Below are 13,884 nucleotides of genomic sequence, written 5' to 3' on the forward strand. Positions count from 1 at the left end.
TGGATTTGATGAATAAAGTTTTTAAGTTGTTCTTGGACTAGTTTATCATTGTATTCATTGATGATATCCTGGTATACTTTAAGAGCAGATAGAAACACGCTCAACATTTTATTCAGGTCTTACAAGTTCTCAGGAAAAAAAAACTATAAATGAAATTGAGCAAGTGTGGGTTTTGGCTTAAGCAAACTTCCTTCCTATAATACATAATATCAAAAGATGGAGTGTCAGTAAATTTTGACAAGATTGATGCAGTGATGGATTAGAAGCAATTGACTTCGGTCAAGGAAATTCGAACCTTATTTGATATGGCAGGTTATTACTGCAGGTTTATATAAGGATTCTCAAGTATAACCCCCCCGACATGACTTACGAAGAAAAATATTAAGTTCGAGTAGAATGAGAAATGTGAAAAGAGCTTTACAAAACTTAAGTAATGACTGACTACCACACCAGTCTTGGCTTTACCGTATGGAACGAGTGGGTATGTAGTATACAATGATGCGTCCCACCAAGGACTGGGTTGTGTTCTGATGCAGCACGGAAATGTCATAACTTATGGTTACAGATAGTTGAAAACTCATAAAAAAAATTAGTTTACCCACAACTTGGAGCTTACCGCTATTATTCACGCCTTGAAGACTTGTCGCTATTACTTATATGAAAAAACACGAAACATAAGAGCTTAAGATATATATTCACTCAGAAGGACCTCAACGTGCATCAAAGACGTTGAATAGATCTCTTCAAGGATTACGATTGTAAAATCTTGTATTACTTGAGCAAGGGTAATATGGTAGCCGACGCCCATAGCAGGAAAAATGCAGGTATGTTAGGTCACATAATAGTTTTTTAGTGTAGGATGACAAAGACTATTTAGCATATACAACTCCAAAACTGTATAATACATTCTTAATTAATGTACCTATATTAAAATATGCACTCATATAGTTATGATATAGATTTACGGGCCCCTTACGGCTAAATAGTAGATAATAAAGAGCATATACATAAATACATTATGTTAAATAAATAGGGCTTATCGGATGCTTTGGGAAAGAGTGTACAGACTTGGTGCATAAGGTAAACCCTACCGTGGACGTTATCCTTAGTCGAATGGGGCTAAAAAGTCCCCTACTGGAAGGGGTTGAGAATTATTTGATTATGCTTATACCTAACAGGGTATTAAGGCGGTTGTATGTTTAACATCCATTATCAAACGAGGTATGGGGACGATCGTTTGATTAATAGAATGAATGTTTGGTCCATGTATAGTGGGGACCCCTATGGACCCCCACCAGCACTAATAGACAAGTTGAAATGATAAAAGTTAATTGTTCTTGGTCTTTTAGAATGCATAGTATAGATTACTATTTTGATTCTTAAATGACATTTAGGAACTTACAAGTGAGTTAAAAAAAATTACGTTTTCAGTGAAACGAGTTTATTTAAAAATGAGTTACATTGATTGTTTTACAATTTTTACAAACCTTTGATTTTTTGTATCAATGGTAAGGCGTCAATATTTTTAATGAGATAGTGTACCTTATCTTTTTATTATTAAGCATTTCAGATCAAGACGACCAAGACCCGGATCCTGAACAACAAGAAAACTAGCTAGAAGGTTGCCTCTCCGTTTCTCTAATTTCGAACAGAAGTTGATCACATTAGTTTTCCTTATTACTCTTTTGTATTTATGTTCTTTAAGAGCATTCCTGTAGCCTTATTGAAGGTTTTAAACAAACTATACCAAGAATGTAACCCTAGGCTCTAAACTACTTCCGCAAATTAATAAATGTTAGTATTATTTTATTTTCCTAATTTTGGGCTTTTACATTTTACCTTGAACTGGGCATGCATAAATTATTTGAGAGAGTTGATGATATCTACAAGGGGATGAACGATTACAATATCATCAACATAAACTAATAAATTAAAAAATGAAGAGCCTGTACTTTTTATTAATAATGAGAAATCTAACATGGATTAATGAAATCCAAACTGAAGCAGAGTATCAGTAAATTTTGAATATTATTGTCTTGATACTTGTTTAAGACCATAAATGGACTTGGGAGGACTATGAACATATGAACAAGAATTTATATGTTATCCCTTGCTGTGATAGCTAAGAGGAAATTCTATTTAGACTTTTTCATGTAAGTCTCCATTCAAAAAGGCATTACTAACATCAAGTTGAGCTAAATGCCCATATTGATTTGTTATTAATGTTAACAATAATTTATAATTACTAGCTTAGCAACTCGAGAAAATGTCTCATTGAAGCTAACTCCCTCCTATTACTTGTAGCTTTTTGCAATCGAACATGCTTTATATCATTCCATGGAACCATTAGATATATGCTTAATTTTGTACATCTATCTGCATCGAATGACATGTTTTCTAAGTGATAATTGAACTCTATACGTATACGATTTTATTCCATAGCTTCCATTTCAATTTTCATGACTTCTCTCTAATGTTGATGTTTGACAACTTTATGATAAAATCGTGGCTTAATATAAGAAGAGACAGCCATCACAAAGATTTTACAAAAATGAGACAACTTTTTTTATAAGATAGAGATTTGACTAACTGATGTACCATTTTGAAGTGAAAATAGTATGCAAAGAATTATTATAGTGAAAGATTTTGAGATATGACAAAGGTTTTGTTGTTTTTGATGATCTTCGAGGAGTAAATTATGATTTGAAGCTTGAGATTGTCACTGTTGATGACATCTAATTAGCTTAAGATAATTTCTAAGCATTACATTCAGGAACAACTAAAGATAATGATAAAATAAGGTTTAAAAATATATTTAGGACTTCAACTTTTGGATTGAGATGATGAAAAGGAAACTGATTTTCATGAAATATAACATTCCAAAAAGGAATATCTATTTATTCTACAAATCAAATATCTTGTACTTCTTGATTCTAACTAATTAACCAAGAAACATAACAAGTTTGGTTCTAGGATCAAGTTTACATCAATAAACAGTTAAAGTAGAAGTAAACATAAGCCATCCAAATACTTGGAGAAATGAATAATTAAAAACTTTTTTGTAAAGTCACTCATTAGGGAACTTATTTTGAAGCAAATGAGAAGGAGGTTTATTGTTTAGAAACATTGCATAAGCTATACACTTTTTCCAAAATGGTATACGTATTTTGGACTGAAAATACATGGCTCTAGCAACATTTAATAGATATTAATGTTCTTTTTCTACTATAGAATATTGTTATGGAGGTTTAATACAAGAAAGTTGATGCAAGACCCTATCTCATTAAGAAAATCAGTAAGTGATAATTCAAGTGTATTGTTTAATCTCAATACTTTGATATGATAATAAATTATCTTATAACTATTTTGTAGAAAAGTGAAATTACAGTAATAGTGTTAGATTTAAAACATTTACAATTATCAATAATTGTAAAAAAAAAATATTTGTGTCCATTATAAGATGATTTAAAGAATGCTCTCAATATGTCATAATGTATAAAATCGAATTGATTGTGAGATATTATTGTGCTATTAAAAAAGTTTAACACTTTTTTTCTTGGTAAATGATAGATGTGATAAAGATAGTATCTTTATCTATACACCAAAAATTGAAGAATTGTAATTTGGGTTTCAGCAATTCAAATATAGGAAAAGATAAATGTTCTAATCTCTTATATCATATTTAAACTGTGATTTTATTGATAATGATATGATCCGCTGCTATTTGTGGTCGCTTTTGAAAGTGTAAAACATAGAGATCATTCCACTTATTAACCTTACCAATCATCTTCTTGTCGTAAGGCTCCTAAGTCATATAATGAACTAGAGAAAAGATAATAATTGTCATATTTTGAATCATTTATAAAAGTCCCTACATATATTAAACTGTTTTGAAAGTAATTTAATCGATAAATTGGTGTTTTGCATATAAACATCAATACAATTCATATTAAATATTTATATATATATAAATATTTAATATGAATTGTATTGATGTTTATATGCAAAACACCAATTTATCGATAGTCTAACATTAGTTTAAAGAAGTAATGAGAAGAAGATGAGAGGAGTATTTATCTTAAAGAAGATTCATATGCAGGTAGATGACAAATTATAATTAAACAAACCGATTCTGCTAATAAGTTTTTTAAAAAATTAATTATTAATGAAAATTACAAATGTTAATATATTTATACAAAATATTTAATATAAAGTTTATATATATATAAATATCTAAGAAAAATATTTTAACCAGATATATTGCACTTTAGTGAATAAAATAAGACCTCATATCATTAACTATAAATGTTGAAAAATATAACTAGTTATCCATACCCAGTGTAAATGTAATGACTGGAAAAAAAAAAAAAAGAGGTGAGGGAAATGACGCCGTTTTAAAAAAGGAAAAACGGCGTCGTTTTGCAGAGGGGAGAAAACGACGTCGTTTTGAAAAGAAAAAAATGATGTCGTTCTGCAAGGGGGAAAACGACGCCGTTTTGAGGAAAAACTGGGGTGATATAAATAGGGGGCGGGCGAAGGAAGGAAAGAGGAAAGAAAAAGAAGAAAAAAAAGGAAAAAAGAACAGAGGAAGAAGGGGAGCGGGAAAGAGAAACAGGAGAGGAAGGAAGGTTCCAGAAGGAGAGAGAAAGGAAGCGGAGCGTAGAGGAGGAGGCTGCAGACAGTGATAGCGCGATCGGCCGAAAGAAGGAAGATGGAAATGGGAGGTACGGTAACAAACTTCAAATACACGTGTTGATTTGAGTTTGAAATGTTTGGATGTGTGGTGTGCGTGGTGACGACATACGAAAGTAATGGTGTATGGAGGAGGCCGTGTAGGGTGAGTGTGTGCAATAAGGTAGGTGGAAGGAAGTTGGCCGCGTGAGAATCGGGGGAGGAGAGAGGGAGAAGGTGACAGTACGGGCGAAAGCTGAGAGAGAGATAGGAGTGTGGAGTGAGTGGAGGTCGAAAGAGAGGAAGATGTGTGTGAACTGTGTGAGAGTGAGCGGGTTGTGTGAGCAACGTGGGAGGAGAGAGGAAGATGTGTGAGGTTAGTGAGTTGTGGGAGAGGGAACGGGTGGTGTGAGTAACGCGGGAGGAGATAGAAAGATGTTGTGGCGGGAGGATATGGTCCGAGAGAGAGATAGGGAGAGGTAGTGAGTGAACGTTGGGGAAGGGAAGGATCTGCAGGGTGAGTGAGGTGCTTGAGGGAGTGGAGTGGGGTAGCTAGAGCTTTGGGAGAGAGTAGGACTGGGGGGGGGGAGGAGAGAGAGAAAGCGTAGGCAGCATAAGTAGAGTTCGTGGCGGCGGGGGAAAGACGGTGTGAGTAGGGACACTCAGAGTATGTCGCAGGTAGTGGGCGAAGAGGGGCAGTGGGAGAGAATGAGTAGCGTGTGTGTGTGTGGCCGATAGGGGTCGATAGGTGGACGAGGGTCGCCGATGTTAGTGATGAAAGTGAATGAAAGTGGTGTGCGTGCATGGCCTGGTATAGGTCGAGAGGTGGCTAATGGTTGCCGATGTCGGTGACGGGAGAGAATGATCAGAGTGTGTGTGCGTGGCCTGGTATAGGTCGAGAGGTGGTTAATGGTCGCTGATGCTGGTGACGGGAGAGAATGATTAAAGTGTGTGTGCGGGCCTGGTACAGGTCGAGAGGTGGTTAATGGTCGCCGATGCTGGTGACAGGAGAGAATGATCAAAGTGTGTGTGTGTGTGTGGCCTGGTATAGATCGAGAGGTGGCTAATGATCGCCGATGTTGGTGACGGGAGAGAATGATCAGTGTGTGGTCTGGTATAAGTCGAGAGGTGGCGAATGGTCACCGATGTTGGTGACGGGAGAGAATGATTAAAGTGTGTGTGGGTGGCCTGATAAGGGTCGGTAGGTGGATGATGGTCGCCGATGTTGGTGATGAAAATGAAGGAAAATAGTGTGTGTGCGTGGCCCAATAGGTATCGATAGGTGGTTAATGGTCGTCGATCTTGGTGGTGAGTGGTATCACTGGCATGCCTAGGGTGTCGTCGGGGGACGGAAACCTTGGGTAGGTGGGATTGTGGGATACAAGGGGGGGACTAGGGTTCGGTAGTGAACCGTTGGTAGGAACTTGGGGTTTATATTGTTGCATCTCACACCTGTATTTTAATTTGTACCGTATTGAGCTAAATGGACTCACTCTTTCCTCTTTACAGATGATGTAAGGACGGAGTCCGGATCGAAGTTGTTAGCGTCCGAACCTAGTGTGTAGAGTAACAGGATAAAGATTATCGTTTCTTTTGACCAAATAGAATGTGTAAATTGATGGTAGCATAGCCATTGAGTACGGTTGTATTATGTGCGATGTCTTGTGCATGATTGTAGATTTACCTTGATCATTGAATAAGAGATTGTGATAGTGTTTCTTTGTATTTAACCGATTGACTATGAAATTAGTTGCTTTATTAATTACACCCAACGTGAAAGGAAGAAAAAAAAAAAGGGGGCGTTACAATAAATACCCTTGTAAATGAATAACTTCATCTACAAGGATAAAATTAAGATATTGAATCTAAGTAAAATTATGTAAAAAAAGAGGCCAATATTTTTTGAGCTTTTCTATTATATTGCAATTCGGTGCCTTAGTTTTGCTAGTCCACAAAACTAGGCTATTTTCTAATGTTATGAATTATCTGCTTCATGGATTTTTGGAGAACATTAAATAAAAAGCAAGATAAGTATTATTCATACTCTATAGACGTGTAATTTTTCTCACAATAGTCTTGTAAAAATGCTAAAGGTTCCTCGGATGTGCATATCATCATTAATTAAAATGGTTATGCATATATACAATTTTTCTCTATTTGTGTATTTTTAAAGTAATTAAACAAAGAAATATATTTTATGTAATTATAGTAATTATATACTTCAACAAACGGAAAAGAAGGGTGCTTTGTTTTAGCCATGTAGTAATAATAATAATAATAATAATAATAAGCTGTCGCTTTCTTGTCGGATTTAACGCCCAATAAATTAAATATAAACCTGATAAAATTCAACTCAACGGCTTTCTTCCATTCTTCTTCACCCACTCCATCTATTGGCTTTTTCCACGTGACTTTCTTTATTATAATTCACTGCTTTCAGCGTATACCGCAAGGTTCCCTTCAATCATGCAGCCCATTTTGATTTTCTTTTTTTCCTTTTGAAAAAAAGTTTTTGGCCGACGCGATTATGGATCTTGGCTACGACCTGGAAAACCAAGATTCATAAATTATATATTATTTGTTTTTTAAATTGAGATTTGAATCGAATTTTATTGTAATATATACTTTTACAGTCAAGTATTTAGAAGAAATTTCACCGAAATACTATAATTGACATTTTTGTTCCACTAATGGGTAACTAATTCCAGTTTTTATATTACTTCATATGAATTCCTAAAATTTGATTTTTTATATTTTCAACTATTTGAGTTCAATTTGTGCGATCCAACTTAATTAGTTTATATTCAACTTCAATATTATACAATTCATGGGTGTAGGCTCCGCTGAAGTACTATCGAGTATTTCATGTCACATTCTTCCAAAAAAAAAAAAGTAGTTCATAACATAAGAATGCGCCAATTGGGTCCTTGAATGGGATGATGAAATTAGGTAGTCTACAGTAGAAGAAAGTAGAATGGATATTACTACTTGGTTTCCAAATATGGATTTTTTTTATTATTTTCAAAATGGTTGCTTTTAATATAGTTAGTCACAAAATTATGTACATTCCCATCTTGAATTGTTTGCAGCAACTACCACGGAGACCTTGGTTCAATCCAAAAAGTTTTTATACATAACTTGATAAAGCATATTTGATTGCAAATTTTCAAAAACACATCATTCCTGCATAAATTATCTTGCAGCTACCATCATAACGGATGCCAATGGAGGACAAACTTCTGAACTGCAGCCTCCTTCAAAACTAGCTAGGTTTCTTCAAGGTCCCTAAACAATTCAAGAAATTATAGCTACTAATATTCAGTTCTCGAGTTCATGCACATCAAGTTTATGCTCAAAATCGGCATTATTTTTTGGGAACCTCCCCACTAAAACTAATATCTACCTTGATAAAGAACTAGATACTCAGTTACAGATTATATCTAAACATCAATTACTTGCATATAATATTTTGGTTTTATCAGTGCCATTTTTCTTCTATGTTACCTCTCAAGTAATTTCATGGAGTAATCCTTTCTTATTGTCCAATGTTTTCAAGACTGCTATATTATCCTCAGCAGGTAATTAGTATCTTTTTCACTCTCTAAAAGTAAGGTTTTTGAGTTTTTTCTATGTTAGACTGCTTTCTTCTGTTATTTCATTTGTTAACAGTTCCGAGTCTGCTAACTTTATCACCAGTAAAGTTCTCTATTTGGATAGCATTTATTGCCATGTTGATGTGAATTTGGTTGGTTAAGTCTGTATTGAGTTTTTCTCTATTTGAAGCATCTCTTACTCCACCATGAACGGAAAACAGTAATTACTTGACATTAGAATACTTTTCTTTCACCGAATTGCATGAATAAAAACAGTATGTGATTCTAAAGTTAAAAAGAAATACTTGCATAGTGATTTCAAATTCAAGAAGAAATACTTAAAATTCCCTGACTATATCTTCTGGCAATTCAACCGAGTTCAGGAACTTCAGGCCATGAGCGTACTACTAACTGTTCAAGACAGACGTTACATCTGTCCAGAATTTTCTTCCGGTCAAAAGGTTGGACGGACTGTTTTTCAGCATCCAATTGGATTAAGAAATATCTAATTGGTACAAACTGCAGACTTCATCAAAGCAAGCAGGAGGAGGATGGAGTCGTTCCTCAGTAAATCTCATTCTTAATACTTTTTCAATATGAAAAGAAAGAGCAAAAAATGAAAAATGAAAAATTATGGTGGCAATGGAAGTAGTTGTCAGTTGTAATCTTATCGTTTCAACTTGCTTCTAAGTCCAGTCAAATTTTGATCCCTACTGAAGAGTATAATTTCACCAGCTAACAAGTGTTATTTCATTTTCCTAATAACATTGAAGTAAAGCTTATGCTAATAGACTTCGCCTCATGATTCTCAAGTTCTATAACCACAACCCTAACCTTGAAGTTGAAGCCAGACATGATAATGAAGATCAATCTGTTCTCTACACGGATTTCTAGGATTTATTCGATCAAATTAGACGAATATCAGTTAATCGTTGTTGGATTTACACATATCTTCAGCGTGAACATCAATCGTCCTATTTGTCTAAATTCTGACAATTCAATATATCGAAACAAAGATAGCAAACGGAAATTAAGAAACAAAGGAAAAACAATAAAGTATTCTGATACCTCTAGTGAGGCCAAAAATCAGGCCCACCGGGCTTCTTCACCAGAATTTGATTGTACTCCGGCCTCGCCGTGAGTTGCTTGAAGGTGAAGAAAGCGACGACGACAACACAGAAGAAGACGATCTCGAACTCTGCCATTTGCAAGAAGGCCACCAGGCGGCCCAGCTTGGAATCGTTCCTTCGCCTGTTGAGTCGACTTGTTCCGGCTCGCCTCCCTATCATCTTCAGATCCATCCGAGTGCCAAACGCAGATCTATCTCCTTTTCTCTCTTCAGGATTTCTTTCAATACGAACACCCCTGTTCTCTCAGGATCTGTTTCGTCTTGTTTAATTTTTACTTGAATCTTTTATCTGAGGAAGTTCTCAAACAAGTCGGCCGGTCTTAATTTTCTGTTTTTTTTTTTTAAATAAGAAAAAAGATAACGGCCCACTGTGATTTGGACCCAGCCGAGTATTCTAGAAAATGTTTTCAACCAATCACGCCTAATTTAGCCCATTAAGTCCGTAGAATGAAAATTATTGATATTTGATGTATGGAAAATACATAGATACATATACATATACATATACATATACATATACATATATATGTATGTATCTATTACATTTGGTCACTTGTTTTCAGGAGAGCTCACAAAATTATTTTCTTAAATTAGCAAGAAAAACCTTATTTTCATTGATGTTTTGTTAGGAAATGGTGGAGTTTTTTTTAAATACTAAAATACTAAACAATATATATATATATATATATATTTGCACTTTCTATGGACAAACCCATTAAAATTTGGTGACTTATTCTAAAAAGAGCTTATGAAATTATTTTCTTTTAAAAAATTAAGTTGCGTGACATGTATTCAAACTAGTTATAAGATATAAAAGTTAAACAAGTAGTCAAATTAAATTATGATTTATTCGGCCATAAAAAATAGTCATTTATTGTTTTTATACAAAAAAATAATAATATGTATTAAATATAATTAAATAATAAATAAATAATAAAAATAAAAGTGATTAAATTTCAGTTTTGAAAAAAGAAATTATTCGAGAACATATTGAAGAATCTAAATGAAATTAGATCAAATATAGTGTTTCGTACAATCTTTAGTCCAAACATTAAGAAATTGAAAAGACCGATCTATTTTTGTTTCATACTAAAATGATTAAAAAAAAAAAGTTTGTTTTTTATTCAAACTTAGATGAACAGGTTTGGACCAAAAATACATAAAATAAAAGATGATTTGTATTGTTAGTTTAATTTGTATTAATTTTTATCAAACTACAAAATTTCAACTTGGTTTAGTATTTTTTTTTAGCTTGGTTCAGTTTTGACTGTAATTAACATTTTTTTTTTTTACCTTTAATCCAAGCCCCTACCTTAATCTATCCTCAATTTGGTCTATTATGCTTCAATCTTGACCGCGACCACCTATATATACATATATATATATAATATTAACTTAACTAAAATGTCCCACATATTACTAGTCCCATATGAATGATAACTTGTACAATTAAAAAAAAAAAAAGGCTTTAAAATGTACAAATTGATTGTATTGGAACTTCAATCTATTTTTTTTATAATTATTTTTAAAATTTAGTATATAACTTTACTTACCTTGTCAAAATATAACGCGTTGGTCGTTGGGTTACCCATGAACACCCATGAAACCAAGATAAATTTTAAGTTGCATGATAGGTTTTTGTTTTATTGTTCTTTCAGAACAACTTCTCATGAGTTACTTGTCGTAGAGAAGTGAAATTGTCACATATATATATATATATATATGTGTGTGTGTGTGTGTGTAATCATTATATGCACGGCAAATTTGACAACTTTTTGATGGTTTGTTAAACTTGAAGGATCATATTTTGCATTTTTAGAAAATAAAGTCATATGTAATTGCTTCATAAAATTTTTTCTTTAATGGGTTTTTGAATTTTCAAGCCTCAGGTAAATGAGCTCTTCTAACATGATGAAAAAAGCTATATAGGTTAGATATTATATATGTATATAAAAACCATTCCCAACGGGAAAAGGAAAGTGCTGGTATGATGTCTCCTTAAGTCTAGATTTAGACTTAAGTAGAAAAAATCTGGACCCTTAATTATTTTTTTCTTTTCTTTCACTTATAGCCTTGGAGGCAACTTATAATTTTTGCACAGAAGTGTTAAGAAAGTATTTGGCGATACAAGAGAGGAAAGTGAAACCAAGTAAAAAGTTAATCACAACCTGTGGGCTGTTGCTTTCTTTCAATTATTGCAAATTGTTCTAAAACGAGACTGGGATGAGTCATCTGCAGGCTCAGGCTCATGCTCAGATTGATTAGCAAAATCCTCATGGAATATCTCTTTTCCCGTATAATTATATAACACTACAAAATGTATATGGTCAAATTTCAAAACCCGTATGTATAAAATATTATGATATGTTTGACTAGTCTCTCTCTTTTTTATGTATATATGGTCTTCAAGAAACTGTTTGGCCTGGAATATTCTGCTATAAAAGAAAAGAGAAGGGCGGTACAAGATAAAATAATTGATGGAGGGAAGGACCAAGTTGTGGAATTACAGTTTTTTATTAGTACCTTTTGCTTTCATAAATAGTTTATAGGCATATATTCATTTTCATTTTCATATATATATATATATATGCCGACAAAAAATTAATCAAGAATAACAATTATTGTGATTACTTGTTTGTAAATTGTGATAGGTGGTACGACTGGTGAGATGGGATGAAATTAATTGGTGGGTTGATAGATATTGTGCGTCGCCTATTTCTTGTGAGTTGTTCACCAACTAATCTGATAATGAGATCTCACCCCTTCTGCTTCCACAAGAAAGCTTCAAGTTTATTAACCTCTATACTCTCAAAAAATATAATATATATATATATATATATTATATACTTTATTTTTATTATTATTTAAAAAAAAAAAAAAAACGATTAGAACGAAATTAATCACTTGAAGCATTTAAAAAATTTATACTAAAAGAATTCAGCCAACACTACAATTAATCACTTTCGATAATTAATTACAATTTAATCACTTCTGTTGGTATGTGTTAAGAGAGTCCTAAGTTGGGCCAACACAACTCAACTCCAGCTGGAGCTTCCTCATAAATAATTATTTTTTTAATATATATTAATTGTGAGGTAAAAAATTCATTTTGAAATATAAATAACACTGCTCGAAATTATTTATGGTAACTAAATTGTAATGAATGAGATTAAACTTTAAATTATTTTAAAATTTATGAAATTAAAAAGAAAATCTAACTCACTATACCAACTGACTAAACTGAAACTGAACCGACTGAAGAAATTTGTTGGAGTTAGTTTCAAATGGAAAAACCAAGCAGTCAATTCACATAAACCTAAACACTTGTTGTCTTCTTCACTCTCCTCCTGAAACAGATTAAGGAAGCTTAGTGCTTAAACAAAAAATTCCTGAGAGAAAAAAGAAAAAACACAATCACTTTCTTTAGATTCCGTGAAATAAAGCAAACCTATATTTGTTTTCGTGCAGGGAATCAATCTACACACACACACATATTTATAGTTTTGGTTGTAAGAATTATCCAGAAGCAAAGAATAACCCTACAAGTGGGGAGCAGAATCTAGACACCATTGCTTCGGGACTCAGGAGAGGTAGACAAGCATGGCGATTGTAGAGTAGACAACGGAAACCACGAACCGATGGCGGATGTGCAGGGAATGAATAGACGCATGGCTTGAGACAATGAGAAGCGGAGAGTCCAAAGGGAATTCGGGAGATCGAATTGAATGATTTCAGATAGATGTTAAAAACGTAAAACCCTAAATCTTATTGTAAATTAAATTACGCAAATTGGGGAGATCTTAAATCATTTACCCAACATTTGAAAGAAAAAACAATTAAATTACGCAAGAAATTGGCTGCTTTTTTGTGCGATTGGAAATTAAAAGTTTCTCCCTAAACAAATTGGGATTTTTCTTTTGTGGGATTGCATTTTATATTATTATAAAACGAAAAAAAAAAAAAAAGGTAAGATGAACATAAAAAAGAAAATTAGTGATTTATAATGTGTACAAAATTAGTGACATCACGTGCGCAACTTGATGCAAAGCGCAACGTTTGGATCTACAAAATTAGAGTCAACATTTCAGAGACTTTGACTACACCGGCACGAACGGCCGAATCAGCGGCACCGGCTCGTAGCAGAACGGCGCCGCCGGGTGCTGCCACTTCTTGAATACCGGCTTCTCATGCTGCTGCTCCTGCCTCGACTCCTCCCTAGGCTTCGCTTCCGTCTTCCGACAAATCCGGTCCTCCGACGACGGGGAGGAGGCGAGAGGCGATAGAAGGGGAATCGCGACGTTCCATGCGGCGGCAGGGCTGATTTTCAGAGATGCAGGAGCACGCCGTTGGAGACGGCTGGGCTGGCGTTGTGTCGTGGTGGCAGAGGTATTTGTGGAGTTGAATGACATGGATGCAGATGAAGATTGAAGAATTGAAGAAGAAGAAGAAGAAGGGTTAGGAAAAGGGGAGGTTATTTAGTGGGGGATATAT

At 34.0% G+C, this 13,884-nt stretch overlaps 2 protein-coding genes across 7 annotated transcripts; both read right to left on the reverse strand.

Moving 5' to 3' along the window:
* Positions 1–6,847: 6,847 nt before the first annotated feature.
* On the reverse strand, positions 6,848–9,710 carry LOC110815810 (GRIP/coiled-coil protein). Of its 6 annotated transcripts, none has more exons than XM_022043760.2 (2): positions 9,333–9,709; positions 6,848–7,216 (listed from the first exon to the last, which is right to left on the reverse strand). In XM_022043760.2, the coding sequence occupies exon 1, from the start codon at positions 9,563–9,565 to the stop codon at positions 9,335–9,337; it is 231 nt and encodes a 76-aa protein (XP_021899452.1). In that variant the 5' UTR covers positions 9,566–9,709; the 3' UTR covers positions 6,848–7,216; positions 9,333–9,334. The 6 variants fall into 6 exon arrangements, with proteins under 6 accessions (XP_021899452.1, XP_021899455.1, XP_021899451.1 ...); XM_022043763.2 differs by lacking the exon at positions 6,848–7,216 and adding an exon at positions 7,660–7,979 and having other exon boundaries at positions 9,333–9,710; XM_022043759.2 differs by lacking the exon at positions 6,848–7,216 and adding an exon at positions 7,660–7,956 and having other exon boundaries at positions 9,333–9,708.
* A 3,655-nt stretch (positions 9,711–13,365) lies between these two features.
* Positions 13,366–13,884, reverse strand: LOC110815885 (uncharacterized protein At4g14450, chloroplastic-like). The gene has a single exon (XM_022043857.2). The coding sequence runs from the start codon at positions 13,800–13,802 to the stop codon at positions 13,491–13,493; it is 312 nt and encodes a 103-aa protein (XP_021899549.1). The 5' UTR covers positions 13,803–13,884; the 3' UTR covers positions 13,366–13,490.

This window comes from Carica papaya, chromosome 3 (genome assembly GCF_054855325.1).
Source record: "Carica papaya isolate Zhongbai chromosome 3, ASM5485532v1, whole genome shotgun sequence".
NCBI lineage: Eukaryota > Viridiplantae > Streptophyta > Magnoliopsida > Brassicales > Caricaceae > Carica > Carica papaya.

Excerpts from the sequence above, each read along its gene's own strand:
- LOC110815810 (XM_022043760.2), bottom strand. The coding sequence starts at position 9,565 with ATGGATCTGAAGATGATAGGGAGGCGAGCCGGAACAAGTCGACTCAAC.
- LOC110815885 (XM_022043857.2), bottom strand. The coding sequence starts at position 13,802 with ATGTCATTCAACTCCACAAATACCTCTGCCACCACGACACAACGCCAG.